At 29.3% G+C, this 27,468-nt stretch overlaps 1 protein-coding gene and 1 long non-coding RNA gene across 2 annotated transcripts; one reads left to right on the forward strand and one right to left on the reverse strand.

Moving 5' to 3' along the window:
- Positions 1-338: 338 nt before the first annotated feature.
- Positions 339-1,669, reverse strand: LOC129960867 (uncharacterized). Its single transcript, XR_008783707.1, has 2 exons — positions 1,066-1,669; positions 339-459 (listed from the first exon to the last, which is right to left on the reverse strand). It is a non-coding gene; the product is annotated as an uncharacterized LOC129960867 (long non-coding RNA).
- An 832-nt stretch (positions 1,670-2,501) lies between these two features.
- LOC129959996 (ER degradation-enhancing alpha-mannosidase-like protein 2) lies at positions 2,502-24,895 on the forward strand. The gene is made up of 9 exons (XM_056072972.1): positions 2,502-2,664; positions 3,452-3,708; positions 6,868-6,993; positions 12,900-13,111; positions 15,269-15,410; positions 15,562-15,686; positions 17,153-17,291; positions 17,485-17,606; positions 18,917-24,895. The coding sequence occupies exons 1-9, from the start codon at positions 2,555-2,557 to the stop codon at positions 20,105-20,107; spliced, it is 2,424 nt and encodes an 807-aa protein (XP_055928947.1). The 5' UTR covers positions 2,502-2,554; the 3' UTR covers positions 20,108-24,895.
- Positions 24,896-27,468: the final 2,573 nt, after the last annotated feature.

Genomic DNA, 27,468 nt, shown 5'->3' on the forward strand with positions numbered 1-27,468 from the left:
TCATTTTTTTCAAAAGAAATGGTCATAACTAAGACAGTTAAAACCAGTTTATTTAAAATATTTTTACATGAAGTATGCAAGCTTTGACAAGATATAAAACTAAAAGATTCTGTAGTGCAATAATTAGAATTTCATATATTTTATAGAAAAGATCATGAAAAAGACAATTTAAGTTAATTTATTGAAAAAGATTTTTACATGATAAAAGTAAGTAAGAGCTTTCTAAATTTTTGAATTAATTTCAACTGTGTCAATAAAATTATTTTATGCAAGGTAAGTTAGAAAAGTATATACAAAAAGGACACAGCAAACATATGTTATATTACAAGATGCACACAACATCACTAATTAACTATATTATATATACTTTACAACAAACTATACAAAAATACATTATTCTTCATGAAAATATTCCATATTTCTTATAATGTCTTCTTCTCTAAAATGCAGTACACAGACCTAGGAAAATGTAGAAGATTCATTAGAATTAACTAACAGTGAAATTATATATAATTACATTAATATGTGGATAAATGTCCACAAATTAAAAACATTACTGTTTTCTTTAATGTATGTTTTCAAAATTTATGAATTGAGGGGTTACATTTATCATGGTTGTAGATATATATTTTCTATTTGGTTACACAGCTAATTTAATTGCAGATAAAATTAGAGGAGTTAAAGATTAGTTAAATTAAATCCTTACTAAAATAGATAGAAATTTTCATTTTTAAATAAATAAAATTAACTTGTAACAAGAAAAAATATTAAAACATAATTAAAATTATACTTTACGAATGCATTATGTTGTTGCAAAACATGTTTGTCTATAATTATGTGACGATATGCAAGATTATTATTGAATCAATCTTTCAATTTATTAATAAATTAAAAACAATTACTATAAACTTAAGCTGAAACAAAGAAAAAAAACTAAAGAAGCAAATCAAACTATTATTAATAACATTCACTTTTGATAGCTAAAAATAGAGCGTATTTACGCACTCAAATTGAAAAGTATCTAAAAATTATCTTTTGAAAAAATTATTGAATAGCTGTACTTACTCTTGAGCTTTTGTTTGACTTGAAATCCTTACGAAAGAGCCTATGAATCCATTGCGCTTTTCATTTTTCATCCTCAGAAAATTTAAAAACGGACACTTATAATTTCCTTTGCAGTTAAAAATTGAACAGCGGAAAAACATTATCTTATTGAATAAAGCATCGATTTATGAAAAATACAAATGCGGTATTTCCCTAATATGTAGTTTTCTGAAAGAAACATAGAAGATAGGAAGCTACAGACAACAGTTTGAAGACATTCTAAGCACTTGCTACTCACAGTCAACTACTACTCGTCAAACTGGTTCCTATATGACTCATCCGTTGGCGTTTCAGAAAGAGCAACGGCTTTGTACTTTTAGGAGGTGTTGAGTCAAACCGCTTAAACCGTTATTTGGATATTTCGATTGTTTACCGTATATTAACTTTAAGATGACTTTTAAATCATCATATTCGTTAATGCCCAATTCTCTATAACCGTTTCGATGAGGGGGGGGGGCAATTATCCCCTTACTGCCCTTCTGACACCGCCTCTGAACTTATGGTATGAATTTAACATTTTTATTGAATCCATTGTGTCACTCTTGGCTAGTTTTTTGGCGATTAATCTTTGGCATGCGGTTATAATATCCGAAAATCGAATATGTGCTTTAGGCACTTTTTCTCAACCGAACAAATCAAGAGATTGTAGCCGTGGCTGAGTAAGAAAGTTGGATATATATATATATATATATATATATATATATATATATATATATATATATATATATATATATATATATATATATATATATATATATATATATATATTGGTCGGGGGTGAAATAGGAGCTGACACTGCAAATTTCAAGGCAGGAAATGTAGTTCTTTACCTTCCGAATTTTGATGCATTGTAGTGCTATTCGACATGCAGTTCCAAATTGTGTCTTTTCTTTTTGATTAAATTTCTGTCTTCTTCCTTCAATTTTTAGCCCCTCCCCTCCTTCCGATCTCTATTGATCATCGAATTCTCAGAAGAGAAGTAACTAAACAAAATTAAAAACGAAAACGCTGGTTTTCTGAATAATGTCGGGGAGTGGGGGGGGGGAGATACTGTATTTCAGTATTCCTAATAAAAGAGCCAGTATTATTCATAGAGAATAATTCATAAAAACGGATGCAAAAGATTTAACTTATTCGCGAACTATAATCTTACTTTATTTTTGAAAAAAATAAAAAATCTTCGTGTGGTCTTAAAATAAACGATGAGTTTATTGGGTACAAATATAATTCTAAGTAAAATACTATTGATTTAATGTATTTAATTAATGCTTGTTTAGTGGCTTTTGAATTTTAATATGAATAATGCAACTGGGAGGCAGTCGGACAACACAGTTACAAAAAACTTCAAATTGTGTACTCGCGTCAGCTTTTCCTCATGATTCGGCGTGAAAGGCAAAACAGTTGCGCTTCATTGGTTGGAAAGCTGTGGTTATGGTAACGTGGAAGTGATATGAATTGTATTTATGTGTTTTGTTATGTTTATATTTTTGTATTTAGTTTAGTTAGTTTAAAGCCGTATTCCTTTCGGACTTTTACGGACAAAGATGTGAAAATGTATAGGTACGTTATCGTTTTTTAAACTTATATTTCCTCGTATTTATAATGCTGTTCTTTTAAAACCATACCTTTATTATATTAATCTTTTTATGGATAGTATATTAAATGAGGAACTGATTATTTCATATGGAAATAAATTGTTAAGAAAATAACTTTCATAGTCCAAGTTAAAAAATTTAATTCTAAATGATTCATTCTTTGATTTACAGTATTTCTTTGGGGTGTAAATGTATCTATAACTCTTGCATATTTTTTCTATAACTCTTGCATATTTTATTTGTAGTAAATTCTGCATGCATCGTTCTAAAATAATTTTTGAAATTGGGTTTTATTTCATTTTATGTCAACAACTCCGTCCGGATTTTCTTGTATAAGAATGCATGTGTGGGTTAATTTTAAAGGCTACCTAAAAATATTTATCACAATTATAATTTTCAGATATTCCTGCTCTTAGTTTGGATAATTTTTCCCCCAAAATATATACTGCTATTTTTTTATGGGAAATAAAAGATGAGTATTGTCACTTAATATTGTATTTATTTATATTATATTTATTATATAGACAAATAATATTGTCATTTACAATTGTTGAAATCTTTACTAAGTTGACAAACTCGAAACTATAAAATGGAATTATTATTTTAAAATGCCATCAATACTTTTCAGGATTTTTTTTTTTTTTTTGATAATCCATGTTTTTTTGCAGGAGTTAAATACACACATTTTTAATATCTATATATACTTATGTATTTGGAACATTTAATTTTTAGAAATTTAATTTTTCTTTTAGAGAGAAAGTTGTACAAATGTTTCATCATGCTTATGATCATTATTTGAAGAGTGCTTTTCCGTATGATGAGCTCCAACCAATTTCTTGTAAGGGTATGGATACATGGGGAAGTTTTTCATTAACTCTTATAGATGCTCTGGATACTCTAGCTGTGATGAAGAATTATACTGAATTCAGGCGGGTTGTAAATACTCTTTTGTCTACAGCAGATTTTAATGTGAATATCAATGTGTCTGTTTTTGAAACAAACATTCGAGGTGAGCTCATTTTACAATGAATCTATTATGTCTTTATTGTAATAAACTGCACTTATTGTATTTTATTGTACTTTAAAATATATATATATATATATATATTGCTTTATATTACTAGCTATATTATTAAGCTGCATATATCAGAAATCAATCAACTTAATATTGTTATATGGGATTTATGCATGTCTTCTAAGTATTGCAATATGAAGTATTGAGTCAGTTTTCTTAGCTGTGTGATTTTTAAGCTTCTGTCAGTGTTTTTCTGAAATTTCAGGTTAGGATATTATATCATGCTTTCAAAATGTCACATATTAATGATAATTTTATTCCAGGGATATTTATGCAGTCACTTCCACAGTTCTTTAAATATTTCGCCTTATTCTTAGATTTTAGACCTTGGTAATTTAATCGTGAAGTCATTAAAAATACACATGTGCAAATGTTACTTAAATCAGAGATACTTATAAACTTAATATCTTTATATTGAAATAGAAAAATATATATTTGTTACAGAACAAGCTTCATTTCACATTTCTATTTTGATATTATTAAAAAAATTAAGATTTCAATAAAGTTTCTTCAGAATATAATCACATATTTATAAGTTCCAGCCAAATATCATTATTTGACACTGATCTATTTATAATATTGGATCTTAAAGGCACCAACAGAAATATCATATCCTTAATATAGTACATTAGAAGCTTTAAATTTTCTTTCTGGGAAAACAATCTTGAATAATTGTAATTATATTGGTTATTCTCTGGTAGTAATGTATTAAACTTTTGCTTTTTATTTATCTAAGTTATCTGGGATCTTTATTTATTGACCCATTATAAAATCTGGAATTGAAAATCAAACTTAAACTGTTAGCTTTAATTATACAAATTGTTACTTTAATTAGGGAGTTAAAAATTGATTTTAAATAAAACTTGTATTCAAATTTATTATATTTTATAAGAATGTAATTTTTTTCAACTTTTTTTTTTCTGTGCCTATTCTGTATTGTTTTCAGTAAGCTTTTTAATGTTCTGCCTTATTATATAAAAGTATAGGAAAGCGGTCATTTATTTAAATCTAAATACAGAAATCACTTTTTTTTTATGTTGATTTAATAGTTTGTGAAATCTCTTGATAAATCTCTTTAATTCACCTTAAAGATGATTAGTGTCAAACATTTATATTTTGGCTGGAACTTAACAGTATGAGATTACATTCTGAAGAAACTTATTAAATTTTTTGAATAATAACAAAATAGAAATGTGTCATAAATCTTGGTCTGTAGTAAATATATATTTTTGTGATGTCTATTTCAATGTAAATATATTAAATCTCACAGGTATCTCTGATTTAAGTAAAATTTGCTCATGTGCATTTTCACTGCTGCAGTGGAACATCATTTACACTCTTAAAAGAATTGTTAATATTGTATAATATTGAAAAGCATAAAAGACTATTTAAGCTTGTATTAATTATCTGTTGTGCCAGTTTTGGAGGATCAATTAAGCTGACATTTCAAAATGTGCATTTGGCAATTAGTTTCCAATTTAGTGCAAGAACAATCCAAACTTATAGAAATCCAAAATTCTCTTTGTTAAAATAATCTAGATTTATATGCATTTGGATTTTCTCAATTATCTAAATTATGACATTTTTGACATGCAGTGTATTTGATATAATTTGTAATTAACATTAGAAGATTTAAAATCCTTAAATTAAAAATTATCTTTATTCTTATAATTCAATAGAAAGTGTTTGTTAGAAAAATGTTTATTTGAGTTTAGTGTGTCCCCCCCCCCGAGTTTGTCGCCAACATGGCAACCCAACGAAAAGATCTTCTAGCAACCCTAATGCTGTTTTGTTTACTACTTTTTACAATGGTTGAGTTGTACATAAACTACAACTATTTTGTGCAAAATGTTAAATTAAAAGTAATAAAAAATATCTATTAAAGATTTTAATTTAGTTCTTTATTATATAAAAAAGTTTTTTTACTATTAATAAGGCACTGCAACGTAATTTTTATTTGATTACGAACAGAAAAAATTTATTCTTTTGCAATTTTTAACCGTCGGTATGCGCTTTAAGAAATCGCCTTTAAGAAATTTTAATTTTTACTTTAAGAAATTGTCTGCAATGGAATTCCTTGCAGTTCTCGTAATTCTTTAATTTTTTTTTGTACTTTGACGGCTCCCTTGATAAGGTGGTAATTGTGCTAGAATGGATGTTTGGGGAATAGGATGGCATGAAATATTTTGAACATGCAGAATGGATGAAGGGTGAGTGGAATAATATATATTACAAGTTGATAAAGTTGGGAATGCTTATTCGAAATTTTGTATGGAGAACGTTTTGATTGCTTCTTCCTCCGTTCTTTCTTTTCTTTTGATTATGTGCTGTTCTTGTTATCCACACAGTTCCTTATGTTTAATGTGTTAGTGAAATTACTAGATACCCGCTGCTAGTGAAGCCTTAGGATGTTTTTTTTTTGTTTTTTTTTAAAGTTAAAAAATTCTGCTCAGTGCCTTCTTCAGATGCCGAAGGCATCGCATGTTCTAAATTTTGCTCTCTTTATGAAAGACCAGCACAGCCAGTTTGTAAAAACTTCTTCATTTCAAAATTACTAAGATAAATTTTGGGATTACCATGGCTCTTTAAATTTTTTTTTTTTTTTTTTAAATTTCAGAGTTTTTTTTAAAAATTCAGAGTAAATTTATCAGTGAAGATCATAATTTTAATGCAGAAAGTGGTAACCGTAACTGTTTTGTAGAAGTGTTTGTTTATTTTGTTAGCCATCTTTATTGGTGACTTGACATCCTTGGCGTAACAAGGGGCACACAACACTTTTACCCCAATTCGGTTGTTGTTCTCTTCATCTGACTCTGAAAATTATAAAGTTTGTTCCTGAATAGTTTGTTTTGTTTTCAAATGGGGGTATTAATATAATTAAATTAAATTGAAGCTTTCATGTTTAGAAGAAAAAAATATGTTATTTGTAATAAAACAAACATTAAATTGGTTCAGTTTCTTCTGTTTTCTTGTATTTTTATTTTATTATTTGCTGCTATAACTTTTAAGGAAATGTTTTAATGTAGCTATATTTTAAATGTTTCGAAATATCAGAGTGGTTTTATTTACTAAGAAGGTTGTATTTATTTTTAGTGGTTGGTGGTTTGCTCTCTGCTCATCTCCTCTCAAAAAGAGCAGGAATGGATGTTGATCCTGGCTGGCCATGTTCAGGACCACTTTTAACACTTGCTGAAAAAGTTGCTCGTAGGCTATTGCCAGGTATGAATTGCATGCATTGCTCAAAATGTAGATTTTTATGTAAATGTAATTTTCTATGCTGAAAAAGTTTAGCTTAATGAAATGCATTAAATTTTTACTGGATAATATAAAGTGTTGCAAGATGTGCAAAATTGTAGAATTGTATTGTCAGTTCTGAGTATTCTATTTTAACAGTGATGGTTAAGAAAAGTTTGAGCATGTATGTTTCTTTTCTTTGTTTTGAATTGCAGTCACTTCTTATAATAGTGACCTTTGCTTTTACTATTGTTTCAGTTTGTAATGGTCCAATTTAATTTTGCATTATGTTTAATTGTCACACAGCATATATATCATTAAAAATTTGTCATTTTGTGGTTATGAGTATAGTAGCAAGTTGATCACTCTTTTCAAATAAATCTTTGCTGTTATCCTTAAAACAAATTACTCATTCTTTCATGAAAGTAAGATGCAGGCAGTTTCTTTTTGCAAGCTAAGTGGATGAAAGCACAGAATGATAATTTTATATGATACAAATTCATTCATCATACCCATATGTACATCTTTCGAAAATGAAATGCACAGTATTTATTATTGTTAGGTTGGGATTCTCAATATATATATATATATATATATATATAGAGAGAGAGAGAGAGAGAGGGAGGGAGAGAGAGATTTGTAAATAATGAAATTGGATGTTAAACTGTTGTTGCTTTGGTAATTCAGGACAATTTAATGTAAATCCAGGAAAAAAAGATTTTGCCCCTGATTAATTCATGGAAAGCTAGTAATAGGTTTAATCTCTTTGTTTACATGTGAAAAGTGTTATTTGAAATGTGTTTCACTTCTGTATTAATGCAGAAATGGACCTAATAGAATTTTCAATTTTTTGCCTTTTTGTTTTCACCAATAACTCACAGATGGCACTTTTCATAAAAATGTTCCATTATATGACTATCCATGTACTGTACTACCTCCTGTCATTTCACCATTTCAAAACTTCATGAAATGATCATAAAAATTCCTTGGCTTTGAACTATTACCTCAAATCCTGATGCAAGAGGGAAAAATGTACAACCTGATACAGTTCATGCATTCCAGAGGACTGCTGCTCAGATTTTGGAAACCTAAATTTGCTATTGCTACATAATTATAAACTTGGATAGAACTTTAAACCTTTTCCAGATGATTTTTATTTTTTAATTTCATTTTGTTGATTTGCCCATAATCCCCTCCTTTTCATTTTTTCCCCCATTATTCAGTTTCTCCTTGCTATTCTTAAAAATACTAGAGTACATATAAATAGGTGTAACCACTTCATTATTATACTTTGCCACAGAACTTTATTACTTTTTATATATGCATGTATTTCAAATATTCCGCCCCCTCACCCCTTCAAGGCATATTTTTTTCATTGTTTTGACCCTGACAACCTATATATGTGTGTGTATTAAGCATGTAAGTTGTTTACCCATCCTTTTATTTTTATTTACATATTCTTTTATTTGGATTTTGGAATATAATTTTTCATTTTGCATGTTCCATTCTTTTAAAATACATGATCAATCTGTGTGTGAAATGTTGCATTTGTATATATTTATGTATATTTGGATTTCTCTTCGCTTGAATCTGTATTTAATACTTTGTATGCAAGATTCCACCTGAAAGTTCCATCGCTACTCTTCTCAATTTATTATTGATATATTTATTTATAAGATTCTTATTTATTATTTTTTGACATTTATTAACTGGAGATATTGTTGCACACTGGAATGACAGCCTTTGTTGCTAAAAATCCCTTAACCCCCTCATTCAAACAAAGTCCCAAAATAGCTCTAGTGTTGTTTTAAAATGGGACATTATTATAATTAACTAAACGATGCTTTTCAATTTGGATAGCTAAAGGGAGCATTTGCGGCATGTTATACTTAAAAAAAAAAAGGATTATTGCAAAGGATATTGCAGACGCGGTTAGTGCTGTTTGCTGAAATGGTGCAATGGTTATTACGATCTTCCACAATTGGTTTGAGGTGGCAATTTTGACGTGAAAGATGAAGGCCGCAGTGGCTGACCAACAACAACAGAAGCGCGGACCATATCAGGATCATGCTCGCTGAAAATCCGCCAGATAGTGGATGCCACTAACATTCCTAGAACAATGTTACAAATGTGCTGTTGCCCTGGATTGTTACCGAATCGGGATGGGATATGTCTATTGATGCGAAGTTTAGGTTTTACACCTATTGACGGTGACCGGTCTTATTAACAGAGTCTATATGTGCTATTTGCTTCTCCACCGACCTGAAAGGAATCCTTTCTTAAAAAGGCTTGTTATTGGAGACGAGGATTTTTTTTCAATGTGCATTGAAAACGCACTTGGTCTAGAACAATAGATTTTTCAGTGGTCGCGAAGTCTGGACTTTATTTGTCTGGACATCTTTTGCCCATTTTATGGACAAAAGATGGAAAGGTATCTATTACGAGCTCCTTCCTCAAAGTGAAACCATCAATTCTATCAAATATTGCAATCTGCTTGATAAATTGAAAGCCGACATAGTCGGAACGACCAGAATTGACGAACCGATGAGGTGTCGTTTTCCATCACGATAATTCAAAACTGCATATCGCATTGGCTGTGAGAGAAAAGCCGTTACAATTTGATCGGAAAGTTCTCCGTACTCCCCAGATCTTACTATTAATTGTTCCTGTCATTAAAAATTTATCTCCGTGATAAACGTTTCCAATCCGTAAGAGTGATAAAAACACTCCTCGGAGAGTATTTTACAAGTGGGCTCCAACAGTTTTAGAAAGAGGGAGCGGAAGAAGATGATAGCGCATAACGGTTCATTAATGTGATGAATCAGTCTTAAACATAACAAATAGCGTGTATTCATTTCATATATATATATTTAAAAAAATCACTCTAATATAATGGTAGCGAAAAGATTATTATTTTTTTTTTTTTTACTTTGATGTAATATTTTGTGCCACTATCGGATTTTTTAAATATATCTTTACATAAATACAATTTGGAAAAAATTATTTGATTTTACAAATGCATGATTAGTAGCATTTGAATGTCCCCCCTCGTTGAAAATAGGGGAGGGGACGCTCTTAACATTTTGACATTTGTGAATATGGCCTTAAATGCATCATATTAGTAGTAATAAGAAAACTTAATGCAATGATAAAACTACTCATAGGAATTATCGAAGAATTCATAGAAATACGTCCTCATAAAATGATCTTGTCTATTCATTTATGTATTTTGCCATTCAAAAATTTTTAAACATTAACTTTAATCATTTTGCATTTTAAAAGTTGGTTGTAAATTATAAATATGTGTGTAAAATGTGTAGAATACATATTTGCATAATAAAAACTATTCAGGTCAATAATTATTTTTGATGATATTAATAAAAGTCAAATTTTGTATTTTAACATTAAAAGGTCAAAATTTCGTTAGCTTGTAATTTTGAAACAAGTAGACTTAGACTAATGAAATTTGCTCTCTAGGAATAATATTTGATGGAATTTTGAAATTTGTTGTGAAAAGTGGGTGTTGTCATTGGATTTTTTTTTATTTTGATATATGTGGCCTCTTTATAAAATTTTTAGTAATAAAATCTAATACATTAATTCTCTTCAAATGATACCTTTATATGATTGTATGATGAACAATGTCAGAATAAAGCTGAATGGCTCCTTTCTTCCCTCCTCCCCCTTAAATGTGTATTGCAGCGAATGTTGAGTTTCATGAACAGTACTACTGACTCATGAAACTCAACATTCGTGAGGAGGTATTAGTTTAATTTCGATGCTAAATAAGAAATTATCTGATGAAAGCACTTTTGTAGAGTAAGCTGTAGAGGGTGTTGATGTAGTAATAGTAAGACTGTATAAGGTGCATATCAATCTGATTGTGCGATTGTAATTGGAAAGACATAAACGTCCTAGTGATTCTTTCTGCCTAAGCTTCTGTTAATAATCAGCTGTTTCTGATGAACTCAAGAAATGGAAAACAGAGACCTCTTCCGTTTTCCAACTTATTTCAAAATAACAAAAAGCTTGAAAGATAATGCATTAATTGTGCACACTTTCAATAGATGCGACTTGATATCAATCGTTTTCAAACAGAAGGAAATAAAATCCGCCAAATTTCTTGATAAATATGCAGAGATTGCGGGGGGGGGAAGCTGAATATTTAAGTCATGCTGCTACTTGTGAAATACGTGTTGTTGATGAGAAAATAATTTTTGTTTTGTATGCTAGATTCTTTGTGCAATCCTTTCGCTGAACTAGGCCTGATTCAAAGCATTTACTAAATCTTGTACAAAGTAATTTTAACAACAGCTGCTCTTCTTTCTACTGAAGAAGCTGCTTGATTACATTCATGGGGAGCATTTCTTCAGATTATTCTGTGAAATGGTTATGTATTAAACTCGACTCGATGGGATTGAAAGGCAACAAAACATGGATTGTTCATTGTCACATCAATGGCCGAACAAGTTGCACTAGAACTGCTAAACACTGCCTGTAAATGTTTAAAAGATGTTGGAATGCTTGTGAATGTAGAAAGCAAGGAATGAAGTATTTTCCAATTTGCTTCGATTGTGAAAGTGCGGTCTGCACTATTGTATCAGAAGGCGTTAATAATGGGTGACATTTGGATGATATGATCTTACTCCATGGTGAAGCCGCTGTTTTAGATGAAGACATTGATGGCAATTTTGAATTAAAACAGTCTTTACAGTTTATTTCATCTAAATGTGTACCTTATAGAATTTGGTACAATTTTTTCTATCTAAATTTAAATTTTTCTTAATTTGTTTTGTATTTTTAGTTTTTTTAAAAATAAGTTCACGATGCTGCGAATTTTAATGCCAAGGCCATTGGTTTACCGAAATTGCTGCTATATTTTAGTTACTTGTTTGGTATTTTTTTTTTTTTTTTTTTTTTTTTTACTGGATAAATGGAAGTTGGTAAGATATGGTGAAAATTTTGTAACTGTATTCAAAAGTAGGATAAACTATAGGATTTGATATTGCATTGTATCTAAAATAGTGGTATTTTATATATAATGTATTTTGATTAACAAAATTGAGAACTTCAAAATATTCCATTTTTAACAAAAATGATAAAAATTGACATTTTATAATTGCATTATTTCAGTACTATTTTATATTAATTTCAAAAATGAAGTATCATTTGATACAGATTTTTTTTCTTTAATACATGCACTGAGAAGTTTTAGGAAATTGGCGAAGAAAACAGAACACATCTGAAAATTTCCTGTTTTTGGGGATCTTTTGTGCTTAAAGCATCAGCAAAAAAACAGCATTAATTTCAAATAACTCTTATTAACTTTACATGAATTAATCAGAAGCACAGATTTTTTTCATCCTGGTTTGTGTGAGCAGAAAATGAAAATACTTGGTTAAGGCTTTAAGACATTGCAGTTTACAATTAGTAGCTTGGTAATCATCTCGCGCATTATCTCCTGCGAACTTTTTTGACATAATTCATAAATAGCCAGAATTTCTGCATTTTGGTAGCAATTATTATAAATGCAAGTTAACAAAAACTCTTGGGGAGGTTGAAGATTTTGTTTGAAAAATTACATAAGTTAAAAAAAAATTGTTTTAGTCGTCATACTCTTTCAAATTATTCATGGCCATTATTTCTTACTTAAAAACACCTTTTTAGTGTGTGTACACCAGACTTTTCTTCAATGCTTCCTCTTATATAGATCCTAATCTTTTATATTATGATTTATTCTTTTCTCCCTTTCTTACTCTTCCCTTATTTTTACTTTTCTGACATGTTTTTGCTTTCTTAAATTTTTTTTATGGAAATATGATAGCAGATTTAAGATATTTTTACTTGCTCTGAAAGTGCAAAACTATTACATATAATTGTTATTGTTACAGCTTTCCAGACTAAAACCGGAATGCCATTTGGAACTGTAAATTTGCAATATGGTGTGCCAGAAGGAGAAACACCAATAACTTGCACTGCTGGTGTTTCAACTTTTATTGTGGAATTTGGAACTTTAAGCCAGTTAACAGGTGATCCAATATTTGAAAATGTTGCTGTGAATGCTTTAGAAGCTCTATGGAAAAGAAGATCCCAATTAGGATTGGTGAGAGTTTTTAGATTATTAGTTAATTTACTTTTAGACACGATTTTCTGCATTTATAAATTAGGGTTTTTTGCTAAGGAAATTCAAAAATCTTGCATATTTCCATATATTGATTGCTTTGACTTTTTAACACAAAATTAGCATTGCCGATTTTATCTGGTTTGCAAGTTTTGTTTTAAATATCGGGTGTAATTTCTCAACTAGAATTTTTTCATTTGTATTTTGAATAAAATCTCATTTAAGGACAAAACTCTAGAGAAATAAGTAACATTTAGATTTAGTTTTTTGTAAAGTAAACTGATGTTTATAGAGGCAACAGCTGTAACTTATTTGTTAATTACCATTTGGTTTTCCGAGAATGTGCAATGTTCAAATGAGCAAATGTATATCAAACAATCATATACCAAATTATAGTTTTTTGTTGCATTCAGACAAAAAATATATGCAAAAAAATGTTCAATGGCATTTTTTTGCATATATTTTATTTTGTTCATGATCTCATGAAAGAAATATTTTTAAGCATCAAATTCTGATAGACTTTAGAACTATTTTATTTTAATAGCTTTACACTTGCTTTATTTATTGTATAAATTATTCTTCCCAATGGAGCCATCCTATAACATCATAGTGCTATTAAAAATGTATCTGTCCAATTCATCTATCTTCTAACATTTCAGGGTACTTTAACTTTACTTTCTTATTTCTGTTGAATTTAAATATTCCTTCTTTGCTTTTTTCAGTGGTAAACTACGATATTAAATATTTCATGAAGCAATAAAAATATTTTGATTTTCACTGTAATAATAAAATATACTGTTGAAAACTTATATAAAAAAAATAGTTTAAAAAATTGTCAAAATCCAGAACAAAAATTACAAGACAAATAAATCAGTATCATTAATTTTTTTTTTTTTTTTTTTTTTTAAATTTTGAAACTAAAATTCTTTGTGTGATGATATTTTTAGAAGCTAATGTGAAAAAATGTCAAGAGCTGACTTAATTTGTAAGTAAATTTTTAAAAAATCACTCCAATGTGCACATTTTTACCCTCCAAAGCAAAATATTGTTACGGATCACCGGGTTCGCTTGTAGTGGGTGTATGGTGCGAAAACACAATCAGCATGCCTCAGTAGAAAACAACAATGGCGTTTATTAAACACAAAGACACAGACGACGAATACAAAGACGACAACTATATACAGCCGAGATGTACAGATAGGACAGCACACTTGAGCAAACAGTAGCCCACAGGTAGTAATCGACCACAGCACACAAAGCGGTCAGACAGAATTCAGCAGTAGAGGGAATCCTCAGAGCTTCGCTCTACGGTTTCTCCAAACGGCTGAAATTCCCCACTGTCTTCTCGCTTTTAGCTGTATCCAACTACCGATTCACTACCATACGACAGGCTACTCCACACTAAATTTGATGCTGCTTCCACAATAGACAACAGAACTCGGTACACAGCTCAGTTCAGCACTGGCTTGGTCTCCACACAACGTTGGCACTCCGCCGTTGCTTCGCTATCCTCTCGAAGACTCGGTACTTGTCTACGACTCCAACTGCAATTCCAATCACGGTTCATTGCAGCTTGAGACTGCCGTCCTTTTATAGTTCCCGGGAGGTGGGCCGAGAACCTTCTGGGTGAATCAGTTGTATCTCAGTTCCTATTGGATGGGTCGTTAAAATTCTGGAAGTTTCCCGCATTATCTATTTTGTCGCCAAATGGTCTCCAAGCTCTTGGATTACTGGCTCGGCATCTGAGCAACATCCAATACCGATTATTGGAAGCGGTCTTTCCGTTGATAAAACTAACCGTGCTGGGAAGCAGCATTACAGGCTTGCAACATTATGTTTGTATTAATTTGGCAACTTTTAGCCAGATGGCCCGGTCTGTACAGTACCAACACTTATACACACATTTTCCATTAATATTAAAAGAAATATTGATAAATTTTTCTATATCCTTATTTTTACTTTTGATTATGAACCTTCTTAATTAAAAATTATTGAATTTATTTGTGAAATAATTATATAGCAAAATGTTTATCCAAATTTAGTAAGCTGCATGCAGATTTCATGTACAATGCATTTATTGGTATTTGTTCTATTGTTAGTAATTGATTCACAATTTTATCTTTAATTTTTGTATGTAAGGTAGGCAATCATATCAATGTACAGGATGGAAAATGGACAGCTTTAGATTCTGGAATTGGTGGTGGAGTTGATTCCTACTTTGAATATTTGGTAAAAGGTGCCATTTTATTTCAAGAACCCAAATTCCTGAAAATGTTCAAAGGTGAGTAAATCCGTTTTAATGATGAAACTTTGTTTTATAATCTTAATACATGCTTATGAATATCATAAAAATATTATCATTCTTGCATTTTAATGATAATAAACCTTTAATATTCATGTTTATAAAGTTTGTTTTTATTGGAATTTTGTAGAATATGAAAAGTTGATATCCAAATATATGAAAAGAGATGATTGGTACTTCTGGGTGAGCATGAATAGTGGTCAAGTAACAATGCCTACGTTCCAATCTTTAGAAGCATTTTGGCCTGGTCTTTTGGTATGTATTTTTATCACAAATGTAAGGAACATTAAAAAGATTTGAAAAAATAAAAATGCATTCCCATGAAAATAGATTTCTTGATATTCTTTAAAAAGTCTTGGTGTAAAAATTTTCTATTCTTTTAATATTTTTCTTTCTGTTCTTTTTATCTTTAAGGGAAGAATCCTAACAACATTACTTTATCGTGATTGTTTGGAAATATTCACAATTATCATATCAAGAAAGCAAAAAATTATCTATGAAGATTTTTATTTTTGATTCCATTTATTTGCCTTTCATTTTCGGAATTTAGACACTGGTGAAACTTGGATGATAAAGCTTGATCTGCATACTTAACAACAGCAGCAGAACTAGCTGCTTGAGCTTTAACTGCATTATGAAAAAGAATGGCTGGGTAAAATTTATTTAAAAGTGAAAATTTTGTTGATATCCATTTTTCATGTTATAGCGATATTGATTTACATATATATAATATGGTCTTAGATGTTATTGACTTTTTAATTGCTTAAGAGAAATCTAAATTGTATATCATCGTGAAGGCAGATAGAAACAAAAAAAGCTCTTGTGTTTTCGCCAAGCCAATTTCTCACATGTGTTTTATTGGAAAACATGTAGCATTTTGTAAGATTTCAAAGAATATGCCCGACTTCCTGATACATTACTGACTAACCTTATTTAGCACAAATTGTTATTGAAAAAGATTGTTACCAACCCTGCATTTTATTATGTCTAGAATACCAGAATCTTGTGCTGTAGATGATAAAAGGAATGTATGCAAGAGTCGAACCATTCTGCCTTCCAAATCTCAAGAGTTCCTTTTTGCCAATTAAGAACACAGCTTATAATTCAACAAAAATAATGACATGGGTATATTACGTTCTGATCCTTGAATCGGAGATCTCTTTTAAAACACATTAAATATAGAAAATAAGCAAATTCAAGTAAAAATCTTCAAAGCAAATAAAATACGAAAATCTTCAAAGCAAATAAAATACGAAAATCTTCAAAGCAAATAAAATACGTCTAAATAAACCTTCTCATCTTTAATGGAACTTTTGCATCTATCCGATGTCTTTACGGCTCTCGATTCAATTAAAGGATGCAACACTTCTTAAAAAAACAGAACAGTACAGTATAGCTCTATTTTATAACAACAAGACATATATATACATGGAAGCAGTAACACGTCACTAGGCAATGGCGCAATTGAAAACAATTATTCAACTCATTTCAGTTCCCAACAATGTATTTCCCAAGAAGACAGCACAAAGGATGTAAAAATTAGGTTTGAGAAATGTGTGTGAAAATGCATTTGATTTGATAGATGAAAAGAGCATTTTAAATTTATAGCTATGACGATTCTCAATTTTTTTTTTTTTTTTTTTTTTTTTTATGTTTTTTGCTTGCAGTAATCTTATTTAATCGTTCAGTTAATTGTTTTATTTTTTCCGTTTTTGCTTCAGACATTAGTTGGTGATATTGAGCAAGCTGTCAAAACATTGTATAACTATCATTCGATATGGAAGCAGTATGGTTTTACCCCTGAAATTTATGATGTTTCTCACAGTCATGCTAAAAGGGAAAACTACCCTCTAAGACCAGGTATAATTTTTTCCCCATTTATATATAGAATAGTTTTTAAAAAATGATAGTAACATCGAATCTCTGTTTATATTTTCAGGCTAATGTCATTTTTCTTCATAAATGTATAGCTTTAATTTGCATTAAATACATACTTAGTCATTGAATTTAATTTGTATGCCAATATTTTTTCACCTTGTTTTCCTTTTTCCAGAGTTCATTGAAAGTATCATGTATTTATATTATGCAACAAAAGACCAGCATTTGCTTGAAATAGGTGTTGATATTTTAGAATCCATTGAACGTAGTGCCCGAACAGAATGTGGATATGCTACAGTCAGTATATATTTATATTTTCTTTAATATTTATGAAATTGTAAGTATTAATACAAATTTGGAAATATTCAAGTTAATATTTTGATATTCTTGTTTTCTTTTGAGTTTTCTTGTGGTCTCATAAATCTTAAAATTAGTAAATATTTAATTTATTTTTTAACTAAGAACTATAAGTTTTTTTTTTTTTCATTTATCATGATATTATGCTTGTTACAAATAATCTTTTTTTGGTTGTGGTTTACACTTCATTGTAAATTGAAAATTTATATGGTAGAAATACTCTTTTCTTGCATTTTAAATAATGCTTTCACTAATTTTTTTTTCTCTTTTATCTATATTTATCATGTGTATCCAAGCAAAAACTTCAGTCAGAAGTATCTTTTTTCCTCTCCTTGTATATGAGCTATTTGAATTAAATACAATACACTAAAAATGCAGATAAAGTTAAAATTATGATGATTATAATTATTGACTAATTGCATTTAATAATATTATATTTATTGATTGTAATCAATATTTTGAATGTTAGTTTGATATCATGATCTTTTTACCCATGAAATATGATAAACAGTCTGGAATGACAAGTATAAACTGTGTGCAACACCATTTTTTAAATCTTAATAGTATTTTTATGCTAATTTAAGTAATGTTTCTACAGTTACATTAATATTATTGAATTTGAATAATCTTCTTAACTTACTTCTTGATCATGCAGTCAATGAATAATTTAATTATAATAATGCTTTGCTTGAGTCAAGGCTTTGCAACACGGCCTCGAAATTTCATTCTAGCGTTAATTTGATCATGTCTATGATTTCAAGTCCCATAACAGTCCCATAACAGATCTTTTTCTTAAAAAAATCATTTGTTATTTATCGTAGTTATTTTATTGAAAAACTGCATTTGACATTATAACCATGAAATGTTTGAAAAATACATAAATAATCTCTTAAATAAACCTGAATGCTTTTAAACATCAATCGTAGCATATGATCATTGTAGTATTATCTAATAATTTACCTTATGGTGTTTTTGAAGGAATTTTATGTGTCACATACAATATATATTTACTATTAATTTTTTTGATTTTTATATTACAGTAATTGACTATTCTTGCTATAAATTATGACTTAACTGCATGTGTTATCAGAAATTGTAAGGTTAATCAATTGATCTAAAATTCGCAAGAAATTTTTTTATTCCTGTTGTGAAATTCTTGTTAATTTCTTTATTCCATAAAATGTACTTTAATAGCTTAATATAACCTTTCTTGGTTCATTTATTATTAATTTATCTAATTTGTTTTATAGATTAAAAATGTCCTGGATCATAAGATTGAAGATAGAATGGAATCTTTTTTTCTTGCTGAAACTACGAAATATCTTTATCTTTTGTTTGATCCTGATAATTTTATCCATAATAATGGTTCATGTGGTGAACTAATTGAAATGTCTGGTGGGAGCTGTATCATAGGAGCGGGTGGCTATGTCTTCAATACCGAAGCCCATCCAATTGATATTGGTGCTGTATATTGTTGCAGTGCGAGACATCATGATCATCAGTTACGTTTGTATGAATTTCAAAAGAACATGGATTTGCATTCCCTTTTGGAGATAAGAGATAATAAAGACTTCTTTAGAACATTCAAAGGAAATAAAAAGCATAGTTTTAAATCAAAAAATCCTAAGTATCAGCTTGAAAATTTTAATACCGATGATGCAAATCTATTGAATAGTTCCACTGAAGAAATTTCATACCTTGTAAATTCTAATACAAATGTTAGTGTAAAAAACGATATTAATGCAATTTTCACAGATAGTAGCAGTAATGATAGCACTTCAGATGTTATTTCATCTGCTAACTCTAATGCTACTAGCACTTCAGGTGTAATTTCATCTGTTAACTCTAATGCTAGCACTTCAAGTGTATTTTCATCCCTTAACACTAATGCTAGCACTTCAGATGTAATTTCACCATTTTACACTAATGCCGTCATTTCCGATGTAATTTCACACCTTAACGAGAATGAACTTACTGAAGAAAATGCTAACTATTTTGGAAATAATTCAAATGGTAATTTACAGCCAAATCAATCATTTTTAAAAAATGTGAGTATTAATAACTTTGTTAATAATGCAACCGAGCTTAACATTGAACAGCAGTCAGTGTCAGAGAATATTGCCACAAATAATAAAGTTGACAAAGAAATCCTTGAACTATTTTCGATTGATGACGCTTTAAATGAACAATTAAAATCTCAAGCATTTCAAGAAATGGTATTAAACTCTACGTTTGAAGAAGCGCAGTTAATGATAATTACTAATGAAACATCCTCTAATTCTACAATACCGAACAGTTTAGATAAAGAAATTCAAGAAACAATAACTAGTTCATCGACTGACTCGTTTGATAAAGAATTTTATAGGTATGAACTTCTTTTTTGTCCTGCTCAGCCATTTACTGCTAGGCTCAATATAATGGGTGAAATGTTTAATGTTTAAACTTCCATTAAGCATGTTGTGTAATTCTGTAAGTTATTTAAATGTGTTTCACGTTTTTCAAAAGAGGAGACTATTTTTTTACTTGCAAAGAGTGTGAACTATGCACTTTCTTTTTAACAGTGAATTTTTTCCCCTCTTTGTGGTTCCAACTTCAGTGCCTTAAGTGTTTTAAATGCCTTAACTCCACAAATACTTTTTTGTTTTTAAAAATTAATTTATATTTTTTATAGATAATCTGTTGACGCGAATTGGTTAACAATGCATACATTATATTAATATTTGTTTCTTTGCCTTTTCTTAAATGAATTTTTATATTTTTTAGAATTAATCAACAGATGAATATATTTTTGACTTATTTAATTGTAGTACACCTTTATTTTTTTAAGTATAGTTATATTTTATGTGATATTTATGGAAGCTTAGTAAAAAGCTTTATAATTAAGTACATAATATTAAAAGATTTATCATAAAAATAAATTTGTTTTCTAAAGACTTGTTGCCAAATTCTCAAACTACTAACATAGAAACTAAGCAGTAGATATCAGTGGATGCTTTAAAAGCAGCAGTATGGGATTATATCTGAATTCTGTCTCTCTGTATTTGATATATTCTTGGTGTTTTCAAAAACAATTTCACCTTGAATTCCTTTATTGCGTATACTTTCTTTAAATTTTTAAGGCATTAGATGACAATACTTTGCATTTCTTTTCTGAGAAACAATACTATATTGCTTGTTAAGTACACTAGAATGTTACTTGCCTGCATTATCAAAATTCCTTTCCAATCATGTTTTATTGTATATTGAAGACTGAAATAATTTAATGACATCACATGTTATTCATAGGTTTCTTCTATTTCATACTAAGGTTAGACAAAACTTAGTTTGAAAAGTATAATATTTTATTATATTAAGTGGAAGTAAAATTAAACTTTCTGCATCTGAAGTTTATTTAATTTTAAATAAATTCTCAACAGAATGAGATCTTGATTTCTCATATTGCTGCTTTGCTGAAAAGAATTTGTCCGGTTGTGTGTGTAATAATTTAAATAGATTACTAGTTTGAGATTTAGAAGATCATAAATTTTTCGTGTGTGTGCATGTTTATTCTAATGAATGTTTTTGTGATTATCTGTGTTAAGTTATTAAAGAAATATTTATGCATGAATGTGACATTAAGACTTAAAAATACTCTAAGTGTATTTGTATTTAAAAATTTATATTTAAGTTATTGAAAAGTGTTCGTTTCATTCTTAATATTGGAGATTTTTTTTAACAAAGGGTAATTTGTAAATTTGACCTTGAAATTTCTGTAAATATCAGTTTTAGTCCTCTGAGTTCCAAGAGAATTTAGAATATATAATACTCAAAAATGATAACTCAGAATCAGTATGAACTTGTCTGTTGAAATCTGGTGTTTAATTGTTACCCCAAAATTCTAGATTTGTGAAAATGTTGGATGAAATCCTTCCACGGGAAGTCTGTCCGTCCATCAGTGTGCATATGAACAAGTTCATTCAAATGAATGCAAGCTGGATTATTCAAATTTAACTTTATGACCTGAATTGTAGATTTTTTTTTTCAAATTTTGGACCAAATCTTTTTCCTAGTTGACTATCTGTTGGTCGGCTGATATGAGTGTATGTGTGTGAAATAACTCAAAAACGCAACAAGTTAGATGAATGAATTTTAAAATGTGTTTTTCTTTTAAATTATAGATCTAGACCCGTATCAGATTTTTGATCATATCCATCTATAGATTGTCTGTTGCATATGAGTTGGAATGAGCTAAATAAATGACAGTAGATATGTGATCTTGAGACCAAAATTGTTGATATGTATCAAAAATGTATACTCAGCTATCGCATTAATGAAGATTACTGTAATCGTGTCATATTGTGAATGCATACAAGAAAGTTCAGAATAGTCTTATTGTATTAGGTTTGGAAAGATTGTCGAACTGCATTTGTGCTGCTATTAATTCTGATACACTAAGCAATCAAAATATCTTCAAACGGTACAAAAATGTGAATTTTACTAATTACAGGCTCATTAAAAAATGCTTTACTTTCTGTTTAAATAAAACCAGAGAAAGTGATGGTAATTGAATTGAAAGAAATGAAACATTGTTTTTGTTTATATTTACGATGCTTAAACTCTACTGAGGATCACCCCAGATATGGGGATGAAAAACTTATGGAATATTGGTTGGTTTTCAGCATCTTGTTGGGTATAGTAACGGTGTGGACTGTGTATGTCCTCTCCCTGCCAATCACCCAATGATGATGGAACATAGCTCCTACTAGAGAGGTTGTATCATGATTGTTGATGGCCCTTAATACTCGTGGTTCCCGATTCAGAGTTGTTTTGATATTCAAATCATTTTATCAAATCTGTCTACAGTTCGGTAAGGCGGATGCTACTTTGAAATGGTTACCTTTGCATTAAAGTGTTGTGTGTAATTTTAGACAGAATCTCTACTTCAAGTCATTTATGGATTAAAATTAAAAGCCCCCAGGGTGTTTAACAATCTTAATGAAACAGCATTTAAACTTCGTAGCAGAAAATCTTTAGTGAAAGTTGAGATCAGCATCTAAAATAGTTTTTAATGAGCGTCAATTAAAAAAAAGAAAAAAGATTAGTTCTTCCACTTGAGGATGTGATAGAGCTGTGGAATCCTGAGTGTGAGTGCTTGAGTCAATTTTGATGGTCCTCTTATCAAAGAAAGCACAACAAATGGATTTGTATATGATGTTCTTTGATATCTTTTTAAAAAATGATGAAGCATAGAAGTACTAGTTTTCTTAAACATATGAATACCGAAAGGCTTTTAAACTAAGATGCCATATGTTCCCAGCATCAGGACATTAAAAAGTGAAAGTGCACATCAGTCTGATCTTATAACTGTAAATTATTTGAGTGGGTTCAAGATTCTTTTCTCATCATAGTAGGATTTTGGAACTTCCTGTATGATTTGGGGCGACTTCAGACGATCAATAAGATCCATTTTTGTCTAGTTTCTGTCTAATTTGAAAATTTTTAGCTTTCAGTGAAGAACTAGGAACAAGCCAAAAGGTCTGCTGCAAAGGTCTCTGAATGAAGTACTGGTCATAAGAACGTGTGTTGCTTGGTGAAGATTCTCAGATAATCTGCTGGGTGAAGAAGTGCTGTAAATTATACAGTTGGCTAATAACTAAGAAACTGTTGTAGAATCTGTTCACATTTGATGAAAACGAAACCATTATCAAAATTTGTTTAATCTAACTGTCCAGTTAGCTTGAACCTTGCAGAAGGTGGTTAGCTGGGTCGAACCCTACAGATGAAAATTTTGAGTACTAACACGCACGCAGTCAAGTATAATAGAATCATAAGGGATGAATAATTCCTAGTTCCACAGGGTCAGTACCATTTCTAGTTCAGTAGGTCACCACTTGAAATGTAATTGCTTGAATCGGTAATTATCTGAGGCAATTCCAAACTTACTATACATTCTTATAATTCAATATTTAAGCTTGAAAAACTAAAAATCTTAAACCTTAAACATAGTGTATTATTTGTATCACTAATTCTTATTTCAGTATGGGCTACCATCATGTAGCAAACAGTTAAACTATCTCAGGTGATACTCATTAATATTTAGTAGAAACGTATAATACTTTACCATTTAGATTATTAATGATTGGGGCTTTAAAATTGTTATATATGTAAAGAAATGCAGTTCTTCTAAAATTTTATGTTTTATTATTTACTAACATCAAAAATGATCTCAGGATTGCATGCAATTGTAATAATTACTTTTTAACCAACAATCCTTGTCTTATTGTTAATAGGTAATGGAAATTAAAGTCCATAAAGTAGGATACGTGTGTCTAAAATAAACGAATGAATTGTTAGTTACTAGTAGCATAATAGAAAAAGTGATCTAAAATGCAACAGATATTACGAATAAAAAGAAATTTCTTCTGTAGTTTTCACTCTCTGTGGCAAATTTCAATCTGCTATTTGTTAGGCATCTAGAGTAGGTAGACATGTAGCTGACTCCTGGGCAGTCATGTATTTAATGTTGCAGGAGATTCTTACAATGGGAGGACACGAGGTTGAAAATCGAGTTCGGGATGAGATTTAGTATAATGGTAGTATACATTTAGAATGTTCATTCACGAAAATATTAAAGCTCAATAGCCAGTCAATTTCAAGAAAATGACGTTCAGTTTTTGAGTATAGCTTATATACTAATAATGCGTCGCCGTTGCCAAGTAAGTAATAGTATAGTGGATAAGGCGCTGGCATAGTATCCTCTAGACTTAAGTCCTACCTAGTATTTTTTGCTTTTTTGTTTTCTTCTAAATTCATATTAATTTAACTATTTACAAAGTTTTTATTATGTTTTTCATTTTTTAATGCTAAAATATTTATTCTCTTAATTCTTGGATTATTATTTAATTTTTAGAAGAAAAATAATTATAAATACGAATACGATTTTTTTTTTTCAATATTGAAAATAACTTAAATTAACAATTTAAAGATGGTTTTGATTAATATTATGCTCACTTTTTGTTTGGAAAAATAAATGTATTTTCTCTTAGCACATGTATTATAATTTTTTAAAGCGTTTTTCTTTTAAAAAAATATTTAAATAAAGTTACGGACAGTTTTATTTAATATGTAACTCTTTTATCAATCAAAATTTATGTTCTCAAAATAAATCTCTTTCAGAAATAAATGTTCATTCACCAAATACTTGAATCATAATTTTATGTTTAAGCAGGAAAAATAATTGCAAATATAACTTACATGATGATAAATGTTAATTAAATTACTGACATCATAAAAATAGTTCATAAATTTTTTATTACATGCAAGAGACAAAATGGTAATTATTGTAAAAATATTTCAAACAGGATATATTTTGTCATCTTGCACTATTCATAAATAATGATTATTCGAAAGAGAAACTTTAAATTAATCGATTAAAAAAATATATTTCATTTAGCATAAAAAAAAAAATGTTTTTCTTCAGAAAAGCGAGAAGCGCACAAAGCATATTGTATATTACTAAAAATTTTGAACCATCTGTATGCATTCCATAACTTAACACGTGCTTTCTACTTTTTCTTTTCGATTATTTATGTTTAGAATGTTTGCCGATATAATTTTATTAATTTTAGCTGCTCTCTCGGCAATGGCAATACATTATTAGTATATAAGCTATACTGAACGTTTGAGGACCATTTTCTCGAAATTGACTAGCTACTGCGCTTTAATATTTTCGTGAATTAACATTTTAAATGTATTCAACCATTATACAATTTTTCATCCCGAATTCAGTTTTCAACCTCGTGCCCTTCCCTCTTTAATCTTAAATACTCCTGTTGTATTCTATGCATTTGGGGATCTTTCATTTTGCGTTTTAATGAGGCAAAAGTTATATTGTGTGCAACTATTTTATTAAGAAGGTTATCTTAAAGTAATTCGGAAGGCTGGATTTAGAGGAAATCTCGTACAGATTTGCAGCGGTTTTTTTTTTTTTTAGTGATGATACTGTGTAATGGCGAGAAAGCACCGTTCTGCAAGGAATAAGCACACTATTGCTATTTTTTTTTTTTTTCTAAAAAAGGAACTGACCTAGACAAATAGATTCATTTAAAAAATAACAAGGTTTATAGTAGAGTTTTAATTTCTGTGGTACATATACCCCTGGGAGTAAAAGACACACTATTTAGAAGTATGGAAAAGCAATTCTAATTGATTAAGAAAGATAAATTAAAAAAATAAATTATGGAATTTCTTTTATTCAAGTTGATGTGAAAATTGAAAGTTATGTAAGTCTGGAAACCGATGGTATGTAGCAGTGACAGAAGAGCGTGAAGAATTCGAGGTTAAAGAATGCAATATTTAATATTTAGAACTTGTGGAAGAAACGTGCTTGTCTTATGTGTATATTAATAACAAATATCCTAATTAGATTGATACATCTCTAGGCATAAGATTATACCTGTATTTGTTTGAACCTAATTTTATAAAACTTCATAACACAAGCTCAAGGATTGCTTTGAAACTGTCTTCCATTTGAGTTATTTCATGGTGTCTGCTTTCATTTTATGTTAATAAGCTATTCTATTAGTATTAAATTTTAACAAATGTTATAAAAAATAGAATTATATATAAAATCTGAGTTAAATCTTACAAACATTATTAATGCAATTCAAGCCATTTAAATCTTAAACTAAATTAAGACCTTAATGTTAATAATAAAAATTTCTTGGTTTGGAAGAAGGGTTTGAAGGGGTAAAAGTAAAGACTAATCAAGGAGCACAGGAGGAAATAAAGATTGGGATCAGCTCGCCTAGAAGATTCGTTTGTAGATTAAATAACTTCTCTTTTTATTTTGAAATGCAGTATATTATGATACAGTCTAGTTTAATATACATTACAGGACATTTTACATAGGAAGCACCCTCCCCCGCTCCTTCCTCCATAGTTCCTCCAACTGACATCGATGGTCTCCCTTTTTCTTGGATAACAGACTTTTTATTGTACTTAATTCGACTATAACTAATCAGTTGCGCATGTAATGAAATTTTTTTTATTATTATTATTATTGTGTCTGAAAAGTTTTTATTTCATTTTTATGAATTATATATAAAAAGGGTTTCATTCATGTAATGCATTGTTTAAACTCAAGTTGAAAAAAAAAATCCTCAGTTACAACATTTAATGTTTTTTTACTATAAACATTTTTTTTTGTAAATTTTCAATTCATCTTCATGCATTTATGCTTATATTTTTTATTTTGTTGCTAAAATGGAATTATGTTTTACAGTGCCAGTATGTATTAGGTATTTATAAGAGTGATGGCAGTTTTTTTAGTAAAGAATCTGAAAATCTGCTTCTTCTACTCATTTTTATAGCTATTAATGCCAAACAACACTATTTTCAAAATTTATTTTTGAGGTGATGCACTATATGTAGGGATTGCAATACCGGACCAAAATTTCAATACCGGTATTCGGTATTTTTTAGATCCTGATACCGGTTTTAATACCGGTATTAGAAATTTTAGAAAAAGAAAGAAAACACAGGTGTTTCTTTGTTTTATTTGCCAGTTTTATTAGAGAGTGTAAATATGACAAAAAATTAATTTGTAACCTATAAATTATAACAGTATATAAAGAATCACAAGAAAGTAAAGGAACATCTTATTTATTTAATCACAAAAAAAAAAAAAAAAAACTATTCAGTCTGTGGTACAATTACAAATTTAAAAAAAAATAATCTTGAAAAATATAAGGCATTAATTGTACTATCATTCAGCCTGAAAAGTAATTTTGTGCAAAAATTACCAGCTGTCGAAAACGCTCTT

The sequence above is a fragment of the Argiope bruennichi genome, chromosome X2, assembly GCF_947563725.1.
Source record: "Argiope bruennichi chromosome X2, qqArgBrue1.1, whole genome shotgun sequence".
NCBI lineage: Eukaryota > Metazoa > Arthropoda > Arachnida > Araneae > Araneidae > Argiope > Argiope bruennichi.

Bases quoted from the DNA above. Each gene is read 5' to 3' on its own strand.
- LOC129959996 (XM_056072972.1), top strand. From the start codon at position 2,555: ATGAATTGTATTTATGTGTTTTGTTATGTTTATATTTTTGTATTTAGT. The intron at 15,411-15,561 runs GTGAGTAAATCC...GGAATTTTGTAG, and splicing joins ATTCCTGAAAATGTTCAAAG to AATATGAAAAGTTGATATCC. The intron at 17,607-18,916 runs GTCAGTATATAT...TTTGTTTTATAG, and splicing joins CAGAATGTGGATATGCTACA to ATTAAAAATGTCCTGGATCA.